Source organism: Marmota flaviventris, chromosome 8, assembly GCF_047511675.1.
Source record: "Marmota flaviventris isolate mMarFla1 chromosome 8, mMarFla1.hap1, whole genome shotgun sequence".
NCBI classification, from domain to species: Eukaryota; Metazoa; Chordata; class Mammalia; order Rodentia; family Sciuridae; genus Marmota; species Marmota flaviventris.
This window is the reverse complement of record NC_092505.1, coordinates 65,974,568-65,999,074: the sequence shown is the minus strand read 5'-3', so window position 1 is coordinate 65,999,074 and position 24,507 is coordinate 65,974,568. Positions and strand designations below refer to the sequence as shown.

The 24,507-nt window shown below is 35.0% G+C and overlaps 1 protein-coding gene across 1 annotated transcript in view; it reads right to left on the bottom strand.

Moving 5' to 3' along the window:
* Positions 1-24,507, bottom strand: part of Slc9c1 (solute carrier family 9 member C1) — an 80,905-nt gene that overhangs the window by 19,374 nt on the left and 37,024 nt on the right. Inside the window, exons 13-19 of the mRNA XM_027935908.2 lie at positions 14,127-14,224; positions 11,214-11,333; positions 8,078-8,273; positions 6,177-6,365; positions 3,922-4,071; positions 2,441-2,492; positions 1,204-1,352 (exon numbers count right to left, since the gene is read on the bottom strand). Coding sequence (XP_027791709.2) covers positions 1,204-1,352; positions 2,441-2,492; positions 3,922-4,071; positions 6,177-6,365; positions 8,078-8,273; positions 11,214-11,333; positions 14,127-14,224 — 954 coding nt within the window. The remainder of the gene's footprint in view (positions 1-1,203; positions 1,353-2,440; positions 2,493-3,921; positions 4,072-6,176; positions 6,366-8,077; positions 8,274-11,213; positions 11,334-14,126; positions 14,225-24,507) is intronic.

The window sequence follows — 24,507 nt, the reverse complement described above, 5'->3', positions numbered from 1 at the left end:
CACGCTGCGCGAAATCTCGATTAAAGCCGCTGCTCTGAGCACCACGCTCAGCACTTCAGCAACCCCCGTGCGCAGCGGCCATCTTCTCTAACTTATTATTTTATGGATGATTCACATCTTAAATTTTTGAGTCTTTACGACATAGGTTGAAAACTATTATAAGCTACTACTATAAGCTATTATAAACTACTATAAGCCAACTTTGCTTGATGCTTGCTTTTGTAAGGAGTATTTTGGGGATAGGATACTGCCAAGTCATTCATTTACATGTTTTTTATAGTTGCTCTGGTGCGACAATTACATCATCGAATAGTTGTGGCACGAACCATAGTGCTTGAATAATATATTTGCTATGTTGCCCTTTCTAGAAATGTTTGTCAATCCCCCCTTGACAGAAATATGTGCTCAGTGAGATTTTTTTTAGCTCTTACTACATGGGTGTTACATAATTCATGTTGGGTCTGTACTTTTAATTGCAATTGTTAATAGACAGGAAACAGAGCTGGGAAGTTGGCAGGAAGCTGACGGTGGGAGGACTTCACGTGTCGTTCAAAGGGATTTTGAGTCTATCCTATAGATAACCAGGAATAATTAGAAAGAATATTTTTCTACATTGTCTTTTACTGGGGATACATTTTGTATACTATTTTGTTTCTGGGTACTCTATTGAATTCTCTTAATAATTTTACAGCTTTTAAACTAAATCCTTAGGATTTTTAATTAAATGATGAACAAATAACAACAGGTTATAGAATGAGTTATGAAACTTTCTATCTTTTAATATGTCATGTCACTGTACCACTATGTAACTTTGAGAAAGATAATGTAGTTAGTCCTAATCCTACACCTGAGCATTCTCATAGATTATGGCTTGTATGGGAAATGTTATTTCAGTATCATAGATAATTATCAAGAACACATTGATATCCATGGTAGTGAAGGATGAAGATTAGATTAATTAGACCATTGGTTTGAGAGAAAGATATGATCTTTCACTGGGGGCTAAAATGGAAAAAGAAGTTGAATACTGAGGCTACAGGAAGAAACCTTTCTATGGTGGGTGCTTGCCCTTAAATAATTATTTTAAGTGAGATTTTTATATCTCAAGGATGATATTTATTGAAAGAGTCAAAAGCAGGCTCCAATACTGTGAATGACTACATATGAAGTAAATATATTTGCTCCAAAAATATTTCAATTTACCTTAAAAATTTCAGCACCTTCAATTTTATGAAGAATTCCTTCTAACCTGAACGCCTTGACAATTTCTCTCGCCATATTGAGCATGACGTTAATCTCGTCCTTTGTTTTCATGGTGACAGCGATTTCTGGGTGATCATACTCTAAGTAACCTGAAAAGTAACAAATTATTTTCAGATGCAATGAGAATATGCTTGTAAATGCTTCATGTGGACAATAGCTAATGGACTAAAGCCTTCAACATGGGGAAATGAACCTCTCCCTGACACACTCACTGTTGTCAATGGTCTCTTATGAGGAATATCAGAGTTCTGCCATTTTCTTGACAGCGCTCACACCTGTGCCTGAGCCCATGGGAAAGGATAGACAGCCCTCACCCTAAAACTAAGACTTATATTGACCCATTGGCCCTGGACACTGGGAGGCTGCTTGGGGCTCTAAATCTTGGGTGTTCATGATCTACTTTTCTATTCTGCTTAGATCAGGATTTTTGTCTATGGACTGTGTGCTCAGATATGCCTTCTGATTTAAACCCTTTCATTCATCCAGGTTATGGTCCTCTCACCTGGCCTATGTATCTAGATGACTCATCCATTGTGCTTTTCTGCTCATCTCTTCTGGATTCTTGGCTCCTTGGAAAATTTTATCCACGCAGATTTTACATTTGGACTTTTCTTTGATCATGACCTCTTATCTGTCCTGGTAACTGTTTGCCATACACAGTCTTGCTAATCTGGCCTCATTATCAGTCTTTTCTGTGTTCTTTTGCTGCCTACTACCTGGTACTGGACCTCTTTTTCCTAAGACTTGTGCAGCACACTTCTGTATTCAATTCAGTGTAACCCTAAACTTTGAATGGCAGCTCTGTGGGCAGTGAAGAGAAAAAGGAACTTCTTTCCCCATTTTTTCAGGAAGACACAAGTTTGGAAGAAAACGGAACTAATAAGGATATAAAATGGCATGCTTAGTTATGGCATGCAGGTATGGACTATTTAAACAGAAATTAAAAGATCTTCATTGTATCTGGCAGTGAGAATAAGTGTGTGGAGGTAATATTACATTATACCCACTTATACTAGAAAATACAATTATGATGACTGTTGAAGTTATCCACTTTATTATTATTATTGGAAATAAGTTTCCTTAAAGATTAGCTTAGTTATAAAAGAAATCCTTGTTTTTCTGAAATCATGATGATAAAAGATGATCATGCTAAATATGTAGGAAGAAAGGTACTTACCTAGCTCTTTCATAGCTTGTTCCATATTACTTGTTACCTGAATTAATAACATCTACAGAACAAAAGAAATATTATTATCTCTATTGGAAAAATGAAACTTCATAAAATGTCTTTACATTTACAACTTTTGGATAGTTAACCAAATCAAACTTTGTAGAAAAGTATGATGGAGACCTTTGGGGGGATTAGAATTGAATTTTGTGCAATGAAAAGTTTCCATTTCCTTTCTTTTCTTTTCTCTTTTTTTTTCCTTTTGTCGATGCTAAGAATCATCAAACCTCACACACTCTACCACTGAGCTACTAGGCTACACTCCAGCCCTGAAGGCTTCTTTGCTTCAGCAAGAACACTGCAGAAAACAAGAAATGGCATTCCTAGGCTGGTTTGGAGAAGCCTAAAGGCACCTCATATATTTTTCCTCAAGGTAACTTGCTTTAGAATATTATTGATTCGGAAAGGCATGGGGGTTACTTGACCATTCATCTTTACGAGACCCTACAAATTTGGGACACAGGAATGGCTTTCAACCTCAAGGTTGATAAAAGGTTTGGCTAAGGGTGTTTGAAAATTGAAATGAAGACAAAAATTGGACAGTAATTTAGTGATCTAACTCCTTTTGCTTTTTCTCCTGTGCATCCTCCAATTCCAGGACTAAATATCAGAGGTTAAAAAAGACAACTAAACTCAGGAAATCAGTTTTAAAGTTGTGTGGTGAAGAGAGGAAAAACTACTTTTTGTGTTCTACCACACATTGAGTATACAGTTTTTTGTTTTTGTTTTTGTAACTACAAAGCTTTGCGCACATAAAATATAATAGTCAAATGTTCTAAATCACTTCTGGAGGCAAATATTGAATTCTACCTGGACAATAAACTTGTGGGCACATGACAGTATTAGGTGAAACTTAGAATTTAGGCCCTAGCACTGTCTCTGCCTCTTACTATCTATGGGACTTTGAGTTGACCATTTAACCCCTCTTGTTCTCTTGTTCTCATCTGCTTAATGAGAGAATTCCAAAAGGTTTCCATGTAGAAAACTATTGTTTTCTTTACTTCCTTCTATTTGTTAGATCACTCACTTTTATTTCCTTTACTGTTTACTATGGAAAAAACAAGGAGATTGTAGGAAGCCTTTAGGCATTATGAGGAACCTCTGCCCTACACTGCCGTCCCTTCTCACTTTCCAATATTTCCTATCTAATACAACAATAGCCTAATAAATCCTGGAGCTTGCATTGGTAGAAAGCTGACCACTACATACGAGTTTCACGAGGACCAAAAACTGATTTACAAGACTTACTGAAATGTTGTTTCATATTAGCAAGAAATTTAAATGTAGACTAGTTAAAGCTTTTGCAGAGATTAATTAACATACCAGGAGTCAAAGACCACAGCTAAATGTACTGATTCAGAACATAATGGATGAGGTCAACCCGGGTAGAAGGAGTGAAGTCTTTTCCTAGTATTTAAAATTTTTCTCACCTGTTTAATTTGTTCAGAACTTGCAATCCGATCAATTATATTCATGACATCTGCTTCACCTTGGATGTATCCTTTTAGTATAGCATACCGAAAGGACAGCTGATGACTCATCCTTTTATCTATTATTTGCAGCAACTTTGGAGTTATGAGCTGAGAAAAACAGGACAACTATTGTAAATTGCACAAATCTCTCTCTATATATATGTGTGTGTGTGTGTGTGTATGTGTGTATAATATATATATAAATTGCACAAATTTTATTTGCTTATATGTTGATCAGTTTAACCCAAATTAATAATGAAAAATTATGTGCCTTCTAAGGTAACTAGAGTAACCTGCCAAGGTTCTTATTTTATTCATGCTGTCTTTTATAACTTCATGACTAAAACTACTTCTCATAATGGATAATATTAGGTACCTATTTGTAGCTTATAACTTTATTCTTTATATATGTATCTTATGGAGTATTAAATGCTATTTTCAAATGGTTTTAGTTCTTGTGAAACAATGTGACTTATCTTCTGAGTTTAGTTGTAAAATGATTATCTACAAAATACTGACACCCTCACATGCTAAATCTATAAAACTTCCAATTAGATGGTCTCTTCGGGTGAGAACCTACCACTACCATATCCCCAGTTACATTCCACAATTAATTTCTCCTCTTTGCCAAGGGTTTAAGTCTCCAGCTTCTATGTTTTAATTGGGCAGCTCCCTAACTTTAGCAGAGACAGCTATTCCCTCTGTTTTTCTATCTATGCTCCATAATCTCCATACTCTCACCCCAACCACCTGCCACTAATCCCCAAAAGATTCAGCTCAAGTATCACCTAATAAAGGAAGCTTTTTACTTTACTACTTGCATACTACTGTTTTGCATTTATCCTACCATATAACTTTGGAACCTAGAATACTTGTCATTTTCCTTCTACGACAAATTCCTTTGGTGCAGAGATTATCTAATTTGTTTTTCCTGAATCCATAAGCAAAAAAAATTTTTCTTAGATGGGTTATCAGTTTCTTTAACCAAACTTTTTGGTAGGTTCTGTATATCCTCCCTCTTATCAGAAAGAACTAACTAGATGTTAAAATAGACTAGACTTGCCTTCCTTGGGTTAGATTGCACACTAGCATTACTTACTATTCCATAGAATACTAAAGTATTGACTGCATCCTTTTAACCTACTTGATTTATGCCTCTCAGTAGCAAAATAAAAGTTATAAGCACTCTATAATGTTATCTTAAACTCTTGATAAAATTGGTCTATTTAGCTTAGCATGTCACAGAGTGCTTAAATGGGTTCATGCCCTGTGTACGAATAGCAAAAGAATCAGAGAAATTATATCTGCGTCCATATATCCTTACATGTCTTGTCATGGAGTTTCATGTCATTGAAATAATCATACAAAAAATGAAAACCACACATCATACTTGTTATAGAAACATGATTTAGAGCCAGGTGTGGTGGTGCACACCTGGAATCCCAGCAGCTCGGGAGACTGAGGCAAGAAAAGTTCAAAGTCAGCCTCAGCAACTTAGAGAGGCCCTAAGCAACTTAGTGAGACCCTGTCTCAAATAAAAAATAAAAGAGGGCTGTGGATGTGGCTCAGTGATTAAGTGCTCCGGGTTCAATTCCCAGTACCAAAATAAGAAGCACATTTTCGATACTCAAAGGTCATTTTTGATACCACTCTATAACAGTGCTATGAATATATATAACATGGCAATGTAGTTTTTGTTCTTAATTTGTGTGAATGTATGCTATTTGTTTTATTCCTGTGACTATTTTGAGTAAATGTTGTTTTTTATAATCTATATGTTTCATCTTCTTGTATCTATAAAAAGAAAAATTATTTCAAGGTTAACTTGTATTAGTATGGAATTTTTCATCTGCTCTCTGTTAAAAGGAAAAGCTGTGACGAGTACGTCTATACTTTCACATGATAAACTAATTTCTAATTTAATTAAATTATTATTCTTACTTCTTATATTTAGTCATTGATTAATCTTTATTTATTTATATGTAGTGCTGAGAATCACACATGCCAGGCAAGCGCTCTACCACTGAGCCACAAGCCCAGCCCTAATTTAATTATTCATAACATAAAATGTTATAAAACTTGATTCATCAAAGGGAGCTAAAATTTAAGATCTAAACAACCCAATAGAAAGTAGTTGCCATAAGTAAACTGATTTTAGCCACATTTCATGAAACAGGAGAAATCTGAAATTGAGTGATTTACTGGCTCTTTACCTTCAAAATGCGTAATATACGAAGGAGTCGAACTATTTTCATAAAGACCACTTTGGCTTCAATGAAATTCAAATAATAATTAATGAAATTTGTCTCAGTAAGTATTATATCTATGATGCCAATCAATGAAATTACTGACTCAAAAATATTCCAGGTGTGTGAAAAATAGTTCTTCCTCATTGCTGCCATCTGTTGATTTAAGAAGAAATTACATGGTCATGGTTTCAATTTTACTACATCATTTTCCACAATATCTTAAATTTCACCAGTTAGGTTTTTCTCTGATGCATCTAAGAGTCTGAATGTCTAAAATGCCACCAAAAACCAAAGACCAACAGGTTCAGCAATGCAGTCTGTAAAGGGGCACTCAGGACCATTGACTTAGAATGGGTCTTCAAGTATAGGCATAGATAGAAAGAAGAAGATTTATAAAATGTCCCTGGAAATAAGGGGCAGCAGTGAAAAGACAAATTCAAGCAAATACACAGTGTGTCATGGTCCTTTAATGTAAAACAAACAGCCAAAAATGCTTACAGAATTAATGTAAGGATTTGAAATCTTGTAATGCAAGGATTTGAAATAGATGAAGAAAGCAATAACTGGTGCCTTTATAGTTGATAAATTGTTGTTATGAACATAATGGAGATTTTGAAAGACAGGATGAAAAGGGGCAGAGCTGAAATCAATAGAAAAAAAGGGTAAAAAAAAATAAAAGAGAAACAAGTGCCAGGTTGCAAATTGAGCAGTAAGAATGATTCTTGAGTTAAGAATCATTTGATTCTGGAGGTAATTATTTGAAGTTAAGTTGAAGGTAGAGACAAGGATTGTGCAGAGGAAGTTTCCTCCCGGTATCTCCATAAAGTACAATGATGTCTTTATAGTCCAGTTCTGATACTTAACTAAGCTTGACTGTATGAAGCCAACTATAGCTAGGGCAGCAGCTCAAACTTGGTAAAGTACAAAGACTAATAGAAGCATTTAACAAATAAATATTTTTTAAAAGAGGCATCTATTATTGGATCCAGAAGCATTTTCATATATCACTTAGTAACACTGCCCTTCTATAGTAGAGGAAATTAAGGTTGGGAAAAGTTCAGTAACTTGATGAATAGCTTACAACTCATCACAGAAAACTAAAATCAGAGGCAAGGTTGACTGCATTCTAGCTTAATGTTTTTTTCACCACAGTGTGTGTTAAATGATGTTAAGGCACTCTTTACCCTACCACTATTAAACCTAACCCCGATTGCTTAATTTCCTTTTAATTCTGATACCCCCTATGTTCTTTCTGACTAGCTTGGAATTTACCAAGCACTTTGTGATTGGATTTGAATCCACTCTTTTCCACTACTATGACTCTGCAACAGCATTTAAATTTTACAGCCAAGATTTGAGATTTATTTATTTTGTCCAAACATCATATGCATTTATTTTATTTAAATCTTCTGGCGAAAAATGTTTTATACTACAAATTGTAGATCCGTATGACAGAATATTGCTGTCCTTGCATTTAAAAATCCAGTTATGACTTTTTTCAAGTATAAAAAATATGTCACGTTATCTATTCATTTGTTTATCTTAATATAATAAAAGTATAAAGTATAAAAATAATAGAATGAACATCCATCTGCTTAATACCTTGCTGAGTTTAAGAACATTCATAATACTATTTAAACTGTGTCCCTTTGACTTATACTGTTCTAAAACTGATTTTTTGCAATATGGAATCAATGCTATAAGCATGCATATTTACTACTGAGTCACCCTAAACACCATCTTTAAAAAATAAAGTCTGTCTTGAGAAGGAAAATTTCATATATTCTTTTAGAAAATTGTCTGTAGTTAGTGTTTTAAAAGTCTCATTAAACATAACGTATTCACACACATACATTTTATATTACCTTAAGTAGATCCTCTAGAATATAAAATGCAAGAAAATAGTAGTTAGTGAATCTTATTTCATGCTCATAGATGTCATTTAACTGGGATATCCAAGAGATTATAATAGGAAATATATTCATTAATACCACAAGGTATCCAATATACTCAAATTCATCAGTAAATACTATTTTATGGCATAGACGAAGAAAGCAGTATCTGTAAAATAAAGAGAGAGTTTTATCTGACAAGAGGATTATGTTAAATAGTGTTCATTATACACTCAGTTCTGCTCTTAGTAGCCATAGCACCATGCTTAAGTCTGAAAAGCAGCCACCACTGGCTTAATATTGTCATCCTGACTCAGACATTGTCCTTTTAATTTCCTCTTCTGCTTAATCTCTTTAGTTTTCCCTTTCCCTTTCCTTCTTTTCTCACCTTTCATTAACTTTTATTTAACATTTAATAGAAATGCTTTTGGAATAAGCCATGGATAATTCAAACTGAATTTTAAATAAAACAATAAGAATTCCTCTTACCTATATTATGAACATAAAGGAATTATAGCATGTATGTGTGGTATTAGAACAGTATGGACCCAAATCTTATCAAAAAATTTTGAAATGGTGATGTGCTTTAAAAAATAGTTTTCATACCAAGGATGATACTAAAGAGTATAACTGTGGATGAGAAAATTTACTCTTTATATACAATAATAACAATAATACTTAAAAATATTTTCAAGTAGTATAATAATATATTATTGTTTAAAATTAAATGATATGATTGATTAATAAATCAAATAATGCTGGATTATTTTCCCATTCTTAGGGGTACATTTGCGTTATGAGGCAGAAGCTCTTTATAATTTTGTGTTCTATTTGAAAAAAAAAGAAAATGACATTTTTGAATACAAAAACATTGCCAGAGTCCTCCAAAGCCTTAAGCAATGCTTGCATGTGCAAGGAGCCAAGGTAAGCCTTGTTAACGTCATGACAGCAACACATCTGCCCTTCTTGGTCCGCTCTCCAGAATGTTGTTCTTGATCTCCTCCAGCAGCAAAGCTGTATTGGCACAGAACTGCACTTGTGATACCTTTTGCTTAAATTTATGGTTGATTATAATCTGTCTTGTTGGTGTCAGATAAGTGAATTTTGAAGGAGAAAAAAATAGAGACTATAGGGCTATTCATATTTCCTTTAAATCTTTATTGTTATGTTAACTTCTTCATTCCTCCTGGAATACTATATTGCCTCTTACTTACTATTTTGTTTATTGGTTCCACTTGGCCGCTTGGCCACTCCTGCTGTAATAGGATAGTGGATCCACGTGAATGTTTGACCTGATAGTTATGTATATGTGCCCTCAGGGATCTGGAGAAACAATCACATAGTAATTGATCTTATCCCTTTCGTAACCAGGTTCTCTTTAGAAAAGTGTCTTTCTAGTTTACTGTTCATCTAAATGGCCCTTTGACACACATAATTTCTTAGCCATCCCAGATCAAGGAGACTGAGGCCTGAAAAGCTCTTTTGGCTAATAAATCATGCAGCTAGGATTCTAAACTGAGACACCTGACTTCAAAATCTGTACCACTAATTACCTAGGAACGATAATATTTAAAGACTACAGGGACTGCCAATACTAGCTTTTCAAATCTCATTTTTTTCAAATTTAATCAATAGAAATGATTACTCAGAAGAGTTGTAGCGTAAATCAGTATTAAAAGCTCTTAAAGCTATGCAATACAAACATAAACATTTGCCATTTGAGTGTGGTAGATTAAAGTAGCCACAAATTTTTTGAAACTCCTGTTGAGAAACAGGGTCAATATCCCTTCCCATCAGTTCTAAGAAAAGAAACATAAGGCATACAAATTGAAAAAAAAAAAAAGAAATACAATTATCTTAATTTTTACATGGCATATACAGTGGGAATAAACTGTCTGAAAATGAAATTAAGGAAGTAACTCTGGTTAAAACAACATTAAAAAGAATAAATACTTAAAATTACATTTAACCAAAGATTTATACTCTGAAAACTACAATATACTACTAAAAGAAATTAAGGGTCTAAATTTTTTAAAGAGAGAAATTCCATTCCATTTTCATGGATTGGAAGGTTTAATATTGCTAAATTATATACTACAGATAGCAACGTACGGATTCAATGCATCTGCGGATTCAGTGCATCTGCAGATTCAATACAACCCCTATGAACATGTCAGTGATTTTTTTTTTTTTTGCAGAAATAGATAGGATAATCATAAAATTTATATGGCGTTTCAAGAGAGCTCAAATAACTACTGCAGTTTTGTAAAAGAAAAAATAGAGTTGAAGAACTCATACTTTCTAATATTAAAATTGTTTAGCAGCTGTGGAAAACAATTTGGTGGTAGCTTAAGAAGCTAAATATAAAATTATCAAGAAGTTAAATATAAAATTATCTAAAGAATGGAAAGCAAACATTCAAACAAATACTTTTACACAAATATTTATAACAGTGCTATTTATACTAGCCAAAAGGTGGAAACAGTTCAAATGTCCATGATCAGATGAATGGGTTAAAAAAAATTATATTCCACACAATGGAATATCATTCAGATGTAAAAAGGAGTAAAATATTGATATAAACTACAAAGTGGATGAACCTCATGCTAATGATACATACTACATTCATGTGCATGAAAACATTATGGTAAGTGAAAGAAGCTAGAAATAAAAGGCTACCCATGGATGATTCTATTAAAATTCAGAGCAGGCAAAAGAATATAATTTAGTGCTATCTGGGAGTTGGAGAAAGAAGGGAAAGAATGCAAAATGACTGCTAAATGAATATTGGCTTTATTTTGGGTTAGTGAAACTGTTACAGAATTTGACAGAATTGATGGTTGTCCAACACTGTGATTGTACAAAATAATATTGAATTGTACATTTGAAAATAACTAGTGGTTAATTTTATGTTATATGAGATTTATCTCAATTAAAAAAAGAGAACATTATTTGTCTTTCCTTTTTAAAGTAATTTTTGTTTAGTATACAAGTAATTTAAGCTACTTAAAATATTTTGCAAAGTATTTAGGTTATAATTAAAAAGAGAATGAAAAGGGAATTTCAAAAAAAAAAACCAACATTTTTTATAAGTCTCAAAAGCATTTACCTTGATGGAATCCCTTTATCTTTCTTAGTATTGTATACCCAATTGAGCAGTACTTTTCTAAGGAAGCTAAGTAGTTTTTTGCTTTCAGAATAATGCTTTATTGTCTCAGGAGTCATATATCTAAAAAAAAAAAGAGAGAGAGAGAGAGATATCTTTAAATATGCTTTAAACATGTTGAGATAAGTTTAAAACAGTGTTGTCAGAAAGCAGGAAAAACATTTTATGAAGTGATATCTGTGAATGAGACATTTTCATGAGTACGGATGAAAGCCATGAAATCATAGACTCAAGTAGATACACAATTATAAAGTTAGGTTGTCAGACCCACTCATTAAAAAAAGAGCACACAAAAATCGGGGATCCATGGTTTAAAAGAGCAGAGAGTTCAAGGCCCAGGAAGAGAATATCATTCAAATATTCAGGATTCAGATTCACCTTGGTTTTCATTTTGGATTTCCTACTGTCTGATATGGCAGTGAACACATAAACACATAAACTCACAAACATGTACTTACAACTAGGGGTAAAAATATCATGTCAGACTAGGATAGTTAAATGAGGAGATTATATATATAAAGTAGCTAGAGCATCTCACACATTTATCTCTTTTGTTTCATCTTTAGGGCAATGAGTCAAATTACAATGGAAAGGTTAGTGCTATGAAGGACCCCAAAAGACTTTCTGGTAGCGCTGCTTCAGATTGTCTGCAGGGTTTGTGCTGAGAAGGGTCAGATCCCTGTGTTGTGGCTTGATCTTGTTCAGTCAACCCTTTTGGTTTTATAAGAAATTTCCCTGCTGTTGACCAGAAACCCTCACTGCCTTCATCAGACAGGTGACAGAGGTCTGGGTAAATGGGCCTGAGGCCCAAGCTTGTCCTGTGGCTTCAAGGAAGGGCAATTGAACCTGAATTTAAAGGTGGACCTTGTCCTCTCTATTGATTAAAATGCTCTCACTTTGAAATGTGTGCAATTTCTCTGCTAGAGGGATATTAATGTAATGGAAAAGAATATGTTGTCATTTGATTCTCCAAGATTCAATACAATAATGTGTTAGTTACATGGAAAATCTTGAGTGTAGAGGTGATTTGATCCATTCACTATTTGAAAAAAAAATCTATTGAACACCCATTTTGTTTGCTGTGGATTTACTAGTCTCTGCCTTTGACACAATGTGGTGGTACCTCAAGAAATTAAATACCAATTTTATACTTAGGGGTTTACCCAAAAAACAAGAGGGATAAAACTTGCCCATAACAATTATATTGAAGTGTAGTGAGTGTTGCCACAGAGACACTCTCTAAGGGGGACATTTAACAGAGTTCTGGAGAAGCAGGAAACCCTCCTAAAATAATTCATATCTAAGCTAAGATCTGATGATTTCATGAGTTCCTATGAATCTTAAAGTTCTGTGATATCAGTAAGTATGTGATCATTTACAGTCCAAATTTCTAAGTAATGCAGGCTCCTGAATTCATATTTTACATCACATGTTCACTCTTTAGACATGATGTAGGGAACAGATGATGTCTCTAACTGGATGGTGAGGCACCTTGCCTTATTATACAAAAGACCATGAGTAAGTTATCTAAAATCTTATGCTTCATTTTCTTCCCCCCATCGTAAAGATAATAATAGCACTTCTCTCATATAATTTTTGTGAGCTAAAAATAAATAATGCATCTAAAGTGTCAGGAGCTGCCACATAGGAACCGAGTGCCCTTAGCCTTGAGCCATGAGAATGTGGAGATGTGGCAAGCCAGCCATGGGCTGTGTGTGTGTGTGTGAACTATGAACATTGAGTGCACAAAGTGAATTTAATCAATTTTGCCCCTCTGGGCGGGCCTCACTCTGGTCTTTTCACTTGCTCTGCCTCTGATCCCCACACAGCTCATGAGATGGGCATGGCCTTCCTAGATGACAGTCAATCAGCTGACAGCAGACATCAGGAAGCTAGACTCAACCCCTTGCCTTATTTGAATGGCTTCTCCCCATTGAAAGGGTTCAGCAAGTGCTCCTTGCTCTCTCTCTTTTCCACGGATCCCTAAGGTCAGAGGAGCCATCACAAGACCCAAAGAAAAAGGTATTTCTCTGTCTCTGTGTGATTGTTTCGTGTCAGCCCAGTTCACCTGGAGTGACCTTGGGCGTTTAGTGTTAAAAAATGTGTCTGGCACAGCACACAATAAACTATACATTATTCTTGAGCAATTTCATAGACTTTTAGCATAGGCCATGCTACCTTTGTGTAAATCCTCTACTCTTTCTATGCTTAAACTTGTTTTCTGGTCACAGAACACCCCAACCCAAGGAGCTACTACGGGAATGGTTAATAAATAGCAAAGTCAGCTCTCAGACATTCCAGCAAAGAAGCAAGTTCCATCAACAGACATTCTCTAGAAGCTGGAACATCAATTTACTAATCATGATATTCCTCACAATGCCTGACATGCAGCTTTGCACATATTAGCATTCAATGCATGTCTCTGACATGTATAAGTAAAAAATATCATATATTCCAAAATTTGTATGTTGAATATTAATAGATGATGTTTGAAGTGCCACTTGTGCTTTGGGAAGATGTGCATGTGGAGATGAAGGAACACTGTGCCCTTAAGCATTCAAATAGTCTTAGATAAAGTAATTTATCACCGCTTAACTTTGGGGTAGGGGCCAAAAATAGGAAGAGGAGAGCATTTTGTTCAAAAGGAGCAGCTTGTACAAAAGCACAGGCATGAACAAGTGCAGCAAGCTTGGCAAAGTGGAAGTAAGTGATTTTGCCTAACCCTGAGGGTAGAACAGGCTGTGCCTTGTACTCGCACATGAACCTGAGTTACCATACAAAAGCAGAAAAACTCACTTGCATAATTTCCTACATGCCCTGGCTTAAGATAGGAGGCCTCTCTTAACACATACTTACTCTCCCTTCCTTTCACCAAAGCTTCCTGCTGCACCAACCAACACCTGGGCTGCACTCTGGGACAGAGTCTCATTCTTGTATTGTCTTTGGTAGCTCGCCTAAAAGAAACATTGATTAAAATTATTGGATAGCATGGAAGACAATGAAAACTTATTATTTTCCTTATGAAAAGATAATCTTTGAAAAAGAAGTCAAAATCCCCAGATAATCCAGTTTGTTTACATAGAGCATCTTTCTATGAAGTCCAGACTATCAGATCAGCACAGAAGGTAAGACCTGAGCTTTGGGTGGAACAAGCTATCACCAAAAGACCTATTGCTGGTTGTTAATCAAGTTTCCAAAAAATCAGTGGAGTTCTGTGCCAAATAAATCTGAGAATGGCTGGAAGCTGTATTCCCAATTTTAAAAGTTCATAATGCATATTTGAATACTTAAAAAAAAGACTCTTGGAAATCCTAAAGGATTAAAGTGATTCTGGTTTACAGCTTTATTTAATTTCACTTCTCTAAATATTTCCAATCAGAACTCTGCTCTGTGCAGTCTATTATAAAGATAAAATGGACCGATACTGCTTTGCAAAGCACAATCCTTTTTAATTATACATAATAATTATACAGAATAGTGGAGTTCTTTGTGGCATAGTCATACATGCATATAACATAATTGTCCAATAGATGGAGAGTTGGGTAGCTTCATGTCTCCTCATGTATGAGCAGGAAATGTTGTGGAAACCATGATCTGATATGGTTCTTGATTTCTGTGTGCTGACACTTTTGAGAATCACTCTAGAAACCAACTTTGTACCTCAAATATGTGATATGACCAAGGATTCCTGGGTCCTGTAGCAGGAATTCTCTCACACAATTAAAACACTGTTTTGTTCTTGGGGAGTTTACTAGAAAAGGATACCAACAAAATTTGGGGATTTAAATTTATCTGTGGGATTAAAAAAATTATCTGTTCATAATGACAGGAATTCTACAGAGTAGTACTCTCCTCCTAAAACAACATTAAAGTATTTATAAACAAACAAACAAAAAAAATCCAACAAAACGAAACATGTAAGATTAAAACATTTTCATTTTCCTCAAAGATAAAATTATAGCTTGTAGAAAAAACGAGGATGTCAAAAATAATGTGGGTCTCATGAAAGCTTTGCAATACAAATGACAAAGCAGTTATAACTAGAAAAATGTTCATCCTTACATGATCATTTCCACCAAAACAGAAGAATTTAGAAAATGGCTGATTCCTAAAAAGTAACTGCCATTAAATTAACTGATTAATATATGTTTTATATTCTTGTAACAACATTGAGAATATTCTAATCTATATTTTATAATGGTGAAAGCCGAGGCTCAGAGAATTAAGTAACTTTTCAGAGATGACATTAGTAGCTCACATTTCTCTGAATTTAAAGCTGACTTTCCCAGCTCCATGATGGTTGGCTGCCTCTTTTTTCTTTGTTTTCCCATAGTTTTTTTATTGCTCATTATTACATAATGGTGGGATCCATTGTCTCATATTTGTACATGCACACAATGTGACAATAAATTCATACAAATTTCATTCTTCTTTTTTAAAATTTTTAATTTGTTTTAATTAGTTATACAAGACAGTAGAATGCATTAATGCACTTTGCTACATCATACATAGATGGGATATAATTTCTCTTTTTTCTGAGTGTACATGTTGCAGCATCACATTGGTCATGAAGTCATATATACATATAAAGTCATAATGTCTGTTTAATTCTACTATCCTTCCTATCCTCACATCCTCTCCCCTTCCTTCCCTTCACTTCCCTCTACCTAATCTAATGTAACTCTATTCTTCTCTAGTGCCCCCCACCTTATTGTGAATTAGTATCTGCACATTAGAGAACACATTCAGCCTTTGGTTTTTTGGAATTGGCTTATTTCACTTAGAATGATAATCTCCAACTCCAACCATTTACCTGCCAATGCCATGACTTCATTCTTCTTTAACTCTGAGTAAAATTCCATTGACTATATATACCACATTTTCTTTATCCAGTCATCTATTGAAGGACACCTAGGTTGACTCCATAATTTAGCTATTGTGAATTGAGCTGCTATAAATATTAATGTGGCTGCATCACTATAGTATGCTGATTTTAAGTCCTTTGGGTATAAACCAAGGAGTGGGATAGCTGGGTCAAATGGCGGATCCAGATTTCTGAGGAATCTTCATACTGCTTTCCATAGTGGTTGCACCAATTTGCAGTCCCACCAGAAATGTATGAGTGTACCTTTTCCCCCCACATCCTCACCAACACTTATTGTTGTTTGTATTCTTGATGATTGCCATTCTGACTGGAGTGAGATGAAATCTCAGTATAGTTTTTAATTTGCATTTCTCTAATTTCTAGAGATGTGGAACACTTTTTCATATATTTGTCGATTGATTGTATTTCTTCTTCTGTGAAGTGTCTGTTCTGTTCTTTTGCCCATTTATTGATTGGGTTATTTGTTTTTAGTATTAAGTTTTTTGAGTTCTTTGTATATCCTGGAGATTAATGCTTTTTTAGAGGTACGTTTGGTAAAGATTTTCTTCCAATTCTGTAGGCTCTCTCCTCACATTATTGATTGTTTCCTTTGCTAAGAAGAATCTTTTTAATGTGCGTCCATCCCATTTATTGATTCTTGATTTTATTTCTTGTGCTTTAGGGGTCTTGTTAAGGAAGTTAGATCCTAGGCTGACTTGGTGAAGATTTGGTCCTAATTTTTCTTCTATCAGGCACAGGGTCTTTGTTCTAATGCCTAATTCTTTGATCCACTTTGAGTTGATTTTTGTGAAGGGTGAGAGATAGAGGTTTAATTTCATTTTACTACATATGGATTTCTAGTTTTGCCAGCACCATTTGTTGAATAGGCTCTTTTCTTCAGTGAATGTTTTTGGCACATTTGTCTAGTATGAGATAACTGCATTTGTGTAGGGTTGTCTCTGTGTCTTCTATTTTGTGCCATTGGTATGTGTGTCTATTTTGGTGCCAATAAATGCTGTTTTTATTATTATAGCTCTATAATATAGTTTAAGGTCTGGTATTGTGATGCTTCCTGCTTCACTTCTCTTGCTAAGTATTGTTTTGGCTATTCTTCCAAATAAATTACATGATTGCTTTTTCTATTTCTATGAAGAATACCATTGGGGTTTTAATAGGAATTGCGTTAAATCTGTATAATGCTTTTGGTAGTATGGCCATTTTGACAATATTATTCTGCCTATTCAGGACCATGGGAGATCTTTCAATCTTCTGAGGTTTTCTTCAATTTCTTTCTTTAGTCTTCTATAGTTTTCATTGTAGAGGTCTTTCACTGGTGAAGGCGATCCCCCACTCACTGTCTTGACAGGGTCACAGTGAGAATAAGTGCTGGCAAAGCCGCTCTCCCACTGTCTTGACAGGGTCACAGTGAGGATGAATGCTGGCAAAGCCACGCTGGTTGGTGGGAAACCGAAACCATGAGACCCTTTTTTATGTAATTGGGACTTTTCATTTTCATGCTTATGTTCCTGACAGGAGGCATGAGTTTGTTAAATGCCAAACAAATTAAATTTCAGATGGCTAGAACATAACAGGTAGTTCATGCCTTGAAGGCTGTTCTACTACCCCTCAGCATATCAAAGACAAAGTAGAAGGCTGTTCTTCTATCTCAGTACATTGAGGACAAATCTGATAATGGACAACAATCATTTTCTGAAAGGTCATGAGAATTTTAGGCACCACATTGATTATATCAACTATAACCCAAGCCCGTATTTCCGGCCTCTTAGAAAACCTAATCATTATGCTTATTTTACAAAGCCCACCATATGTAGTCTCATTCTTGATTGAGGAAAGTTATATTATACACTTAGGAAAGTTAAAACATATAAAGATATATTCTTCTCTTTTTATAAACCCTTTTTTACTTTACATAGGAATTTATGATGAGCATAGTTAATATTGGTGGAAAGTGGACTGATGTTTAGAACTTACTTTCTATTGAGAAAGATTATAAAGATATGAGAACTAGTGCACCTTGACTGAGAAACAAAGAAACTCTGAGAAAGCAGCTCAACCAGTTTCATGAGAATAAATTTAGGAATTAATTAAAGTAGCTTTATAAGATATATTTTTAGAATAATGTTAGAAATATTATCCTATTTAGATAGTTGGTTTAGAAATTCTTAAGTTCTTAGTCGTATGGGTTTCTGATATGTTTTAAGAATGATTTATAAACTTTAGGATATTTTAAGTATAAGATTTAAGGGGATTTTTTTAGATGGGAATTTTAGATTAGAAATAAAGTAAAGGTGTACTTTAAACTTAAAAGTTAATGATAGGTTAGGAGACTTAGAGTCTGGTTACGTAGTTTGGCATTAGTTAATAAGAAAATAGCATATCTTGGGGAAAATAGTAAATCTTGGGAAAATCTGAAAAATGTAAATTAGTGATGCATTTTATTAATGATTCTGTACTTTTAATAATTAAATAACTAAAGGTCATATCCTGTAAAAATGTAAATTGAAGTTACATTTTTTGTACCCCTAATCATGGTTAAGGAAAAGTTTTAAATTGTCTTGGCAAAAGTTTTAAAATGTATAATCAATGACGTATTCTGAATCTATAATGATGAGAAAATTTGCAATAAAAGATGACCCAGAGAAAGCTGCATTAGAGCTCTCTCTCTGGAGATTGCTCCAACGGAACGACTCCTATCTCATCTTTTCGCCGACGCCACTCATCCTTCAGGACTCCCTGGACCTTGCTAGGGCAGGACCCCCCGGCATTTCACCTCTTTTGTTAGATTGATTCCCAGGTTTTTTTTGAGGCTATTGTAAATGAGGAAAGAAAACTTCAGACCAATATCCCTGATGAATACAGATACAAAAATAATCACCTCAATGCAGAAAAAGCATTCGACAAAATACAGTACTCCTTCATGTTCAAAACACTAAAAAAAACTAGGGATAGTAAGAACATTCCTCAGCATCATAAAAGCTATATATGCTAAACCCAAGACAAGCATCATTTTATTTTTTATTTTTTTTTTTAATTTTTTATTGTTGGTTGTTCAAAACATTACATAGTTCTTGATATATCATATTTCACACTTTGATTCAAGTGGGTTATGAACTCCCATTTTTACCCCGTATACAGGTTGCAGAATCACATCAGTTACACATCCATTGATTTACATATTGCCATACTAGTGTCTGTTGTATTCTGCTGCCTTTCCTATCCTCTAATATCCCCCCTCCCCTCCCCTCCCCTCCCCTCTTCTCTCTCTACCCCCTCTACTGTCATTCATTTCTCCCCCTTGTATTATTTTTCCCTTTCCCCTCACTTCCTCTTGTATGTAATTTTGTATAACCCTGAGGGTCTCCTTCCATTTCCATACAATTTCCCTTCTCTCTCCCTTTCCCTCCCACCTCTCATCCCTGTTTAATGTTAATCTTCTTCTCATGCTCTTGGTCCCTACTCTGTTCTTAGTTACTCTCCTTATATCAAAGAAGACATTTGGCATTTGTTTTTTAGGGATTGGCTAGCTTCACTTAGCATAATCTGCTCTAATGCCATCCATTTCCCTGCAAATTCTATGATTTTGTCATTTTTTAATGCAGAGTAATACTCCATTGTGTATAAATGCCACATTTTTTTTATCCATTTGTCTATTGAAGGGCATCTAGGTTGGTTCCACAGTCTTGCTATTGTGAATTGTGCTGCTATGAATATCGATGTAGCAGTGTCCCTGTAGCATGCTCTTTTTAGGTCTTTAGGGAATAGACCGAGAAGGGGAATAGCTGGGTCAAATGGTGGTTCCATTCCCAGCTTTCCAAGAAATCTCCATACTGCTTTCCAAATTGGCTGCACCAATTTGCAGTCCCACCAGCAATGTACAAGTGTACCCTTTTCCCCACATCCTCGCCAGCATTTGTTGCTGTTTGACTTCATAATGGCTGCCAATCTTACTGGAGTGAGATGGTATTTTAGGGTGGTTTTGATTTGCATTTCTCTGACTGCTAGAGATGATGAGCATTTTTTCATGTACTTGTTGATTGATTGTATGTCCTCCTCTGAGAAGTGTCTGTTCAGGTCCTTGGCCCATTTGTTGATTGGGTTATTTGTTATCTTATTGTCTAATTTTTTGAGTTCTTTGTATACTCTGGATATTAGGGCTCTATCTGAAGTGTGAGGAGTAAAGATTTGTTCCCAGGATGTAAGCTCCCTATTTACCTCTCTTATTGTTTCTTTTGCTGAGAAAAAATTTTTTAGTTTAAGTAAGTCCCATTTGTTGATTCTAGTTATTAACTTTTGTGCTATGGGTGTCCTATTGAGGAATTTGGAGCCCGACCCCACAGTATGTAGATCGTAGCCAACTTTTTCTTCTATCAGATGCCGTGTCTCTGATTTGATATCAAGCTCCTTGATCCATTTTGAATTAACTTTTGTGCATGGCGAGAGAAAGGGATTCAGTTTCATATGGATTTCCAGTTTTCCCAGCACCATTTGTTGAAAATGCTATCCTTCCTCCATTGCATGCTTTTAGCCCCTTTATCAAATATAAGATAGTTGTAGTTTTGTGGATTGGTTTCTGTGTCCTCTATTCTGTACCATTGGTCCACCCGCCTGTTTTGGTACCAGTACCATGTTGTTTTTGTTACTATTGCTCTGTAGTATAGTTTGAAGTCTGGTATCGCTATACCGCCTGATTCACACTTCCTGCTTAGCATTGTTTTTGCTATTCTGGGTCTTTTATTTTTCCATATGAATTTCATGATTGCTTTCTCTATTTCTACAAGAAATGCCATTGGGATTTTGATTGGCATTGCATTAAACCTATAGAGAACTTTTGGTAATATCGCCATTTTGATGATGTTAGTTCTGCCTATCCATGAACAGGGTATATTTTTCCATCTTCTAAGATCTTCTTCTATTTCTCTCTTTAGGGTTCTGTAGTTTTCCTTTATAAGTCTTTCACCTCTTTTGTTAGGTTGATTCCCAAGTATTTTATTTTTTTTTTGAGGATATTGTGAATGGAGTGGTTGTCCTCATTTCCATTTCAGAGGATTTGTCGTTGATATACAGGAATGCCTTTGATTTATGCGTGTTGATTTTATATCCTGCCACTTTGCTGAATTCATTTATTAGCTCTAATAGTTTCTTTGTAGACCCTTTTGGGTCTGCTAGGTATAGAATTATGTCACCTGCAAATAGTGATAATTTAAGTTCTTCTTTTCCTATTTTGATGCCTTTAATTTCTTTCGTGTGTCTAATTGCTCTGGCCAGTGTTTCGAGAACTATGTTGAACAGAAGTGGTGAGAGAGGGCATCCCTGTCTTGTTCCAGATTTTAGAGGGAATGCCTTCAGTTTTTCTCCATTCAGAATGATGCTAGCCTGAGGCTTAGCATAGATTGCTTTTACAATATTGAGGTATGTTCCTGTTATCCCTAGTTTTTCTAGAGTTTTGAACATAAAGGGATGCTGTACTTTGTCGAATGCTTTTTCCGCATCTATCGAGATGATCATATGGTTCTTATTTTTAAGTCTATTGATGTGGTGAATAACATTTATTGATTTCCGTATATTGAACCAGCCTTGCATCCCAGGGAATGAATTCTACTTGATCATGGTGCACAATTTTTTTGATGTGCCTTTGTATCCGATTCGCCAGAATTTTATTGAGGATTTTTGCATCTAGGTTCATCAGAGATATTGGTCTGTAGTTTTCTTTCTTTGAAGTGTCTTTGTCTGGTTTAGGTATCAGGGTGATGTTGGCCTCGTAGAATGAATTTGGAAGTTGTCCCTCTTTTTCTATTTCCTAAAGTAGCTTGAAAAGTATTGGTATTAGTTCCTCTTTAAAGGTTTTGTAAAACTCTGCTGTATACCCATCCGGTCCTGGGCTTTTCTTAGTTGGTAGTCTTTTGATGGTTTCTTCTATTTCCTCAATTGATATTGGTCTGTTTAGGTTGTCTATATCCTCCTGACTCAATCTGGGCAGATCATATGACTTAAGAAATTTATCGATGCCTTCACTATCTTCTAATTTATTGGAGTATAAGGATTCAAAATAATTTCTGATTATCTTCTGTATTTCTGAAGTGTCTGTTGTGATATTGCCTTTTTCATCCCGTATGCTAGTAATTTGAGTTCTCTCTCTTCTTCTCTTTGTTAGCATGGCTAAGGGTCTGTCGATTTTATTTATTTTTTCAAAGAACCAACTTTTAGTTTTGTCAATTTTTTCAATTGTTTCTTTTGTTTCGATTTCATTAATTTCAGCTCTGATTTTAATTATTTCTTGCCTTCTACTTCTTTTGCTGTTGTTTTGCTCTTCTTTTTCTAGGATTTTGAGATGAAGTATGAGATCATTTATTTGTTGGCTTTTTCTTTTTTTAAGGAATGAACTCCAAGCAATGAATTTTCCTCTTAGAACTGCTTTCAATGTGTCCCATAGATTCCAATATGTTGTGTCTGTGTTTTCATTTATCTCTAAGAATTTTTTAATTTCCTCCTTGATGTCTTCTATAACCCATTGTTCATTCAGTAACCTATTGTTCATTCTCCAAGTGATGCATGATTTTTCCTTCCTTCTTTTATCGTTGATTTTCAGTTTCATTCCATTATGATCAGATAAGATGCATGGTATTATCTCTACTCCTTTATATTGTCTAAGAGTTGCCCTGTGACATAATATATGATCTATTTTTGAGAAGGATCCATGTGCTGCTGAGAAAAAAGTGTAACTGCTTGATGTTGGGTGGTATATTCTATATATGTCAATTAAGTCTAGCATATTAATTGTGTTATTGAGTTCTATAGTTTAATTATTCAACTTTTGTTTGGAAGATCTGTCCAGTGGCGAGAGAGGTGTGTTGAAGTCTCCCATGATTATTGTATGGTGGTCTATTAGACTCTTGAACTTGAGAAGAGTTTGTTTGATGAACATAGCTGCACCATTGTTTGGGGCATATATATTTATGATTGTTATGTCTTGTTGGTGTATGGTTCCCTTGAGCAGTATGTAGTGTCCCTCTTTATCCCTTTTGATTAACTTTGGCTTGAAATCTATTTTATTTGATATGAGTATGGACACTCCTGCTTGTTTCCGAAGTCCATATGAGTGATATGATTTTTCCCAACCTTTCACCTTCAGCCTATGTATGTCTTTTCCTATCAAATGCGTCTCCTGTAGGCAGCATATTGTTGGGTCTTGTTTTGTGATCCATTCTACTAGCCTGTGTCTCTTAATTGGTGAGTTTAAGCCATTAACATTTAGGGTTATTATTGAGATATGGGTTGTTCTTCCAGCCATATTTGTTTATTTATGTTACTAAACATGGTTTGTTTTCCTCTTTGATTATTTTTCCCCCCTTTACTGTCCTATCTCCCACTGTTGGTTTTCATTGTTATTTTCCATTTCCTCTTCCTGTAATGTTTTGCCGAGGATGTTTTGAAGAGATGGTTTTCTAGCTGCAAATTCTTTTAACTTTTGTTTATCGTGGAAGGTTTTAATTTCATCTTCCATCCTGAAGCTTAATTTCGCTGGATACACAATTCTTGGTTGGAACCCATTTTCTTTCAGTGTTTGAAATATGTTATTCCAGGATCTTCTAGCTTTCAGAGTCTGTGTTGAAAGATCAGCTGTTATCCTGATTGGCTTACCCCTAAATGTAATCTGCTTCCTTTCTCTTGTAGCTTTCAAAATTCTCTCCTTATTCTGTATGTTGGGCATCTTCATTATAATGTGTCTAGGTGTGGATCTCTTATGATTTTGCACATTCGGCGTCCTGTAGGCTTCTAGGATTTGGGATTCTGTCTCATTCTTCAAGTCTGGGAAGTTTTCTCGTATTATTTCATTGAATAGATTGCTCATTCCTTTGGTTTGGAACTCTATACCTTCCTGTATCCCAATGACTCTTAAGTTTGGTCTCTTGATGTTATCCCATATTTCTTGGATGTTCTGCTCATGGTTTCCTAACAGTCTTGCTGAGCTGTCTATGTTCTTTTCAAGTTGAAATACTTTGTCTTCATTGTCTGATGTTCTATCTTCTAAGTGTTCTACTCTGCTGGTAGTATTCTCAATTGAGTTTTTAAGTTGGTTTATTGCTTCCTGCATTTCTAGGATTTCTGCTTGTTTGTTTTTTATAACCTCTACCTCCCTGTATAGTTGATCTTTTGCTGCCTGGATTTGTTTGTGTAATTCATTGTCGAAGTGATCTTTCATTGTCTGATTTTGCTGTCTAATGTCTTCCTTGAGACTCCAGATCATCTGAAGCATGTATATCCTGAATTCTTTATCTGACATTCCATCTGTTGCAGCTGTTACCTCTTCTAAAGTTGAGTTGACCTGCATTGCTTGTGGTCCTTTCTTTCCTT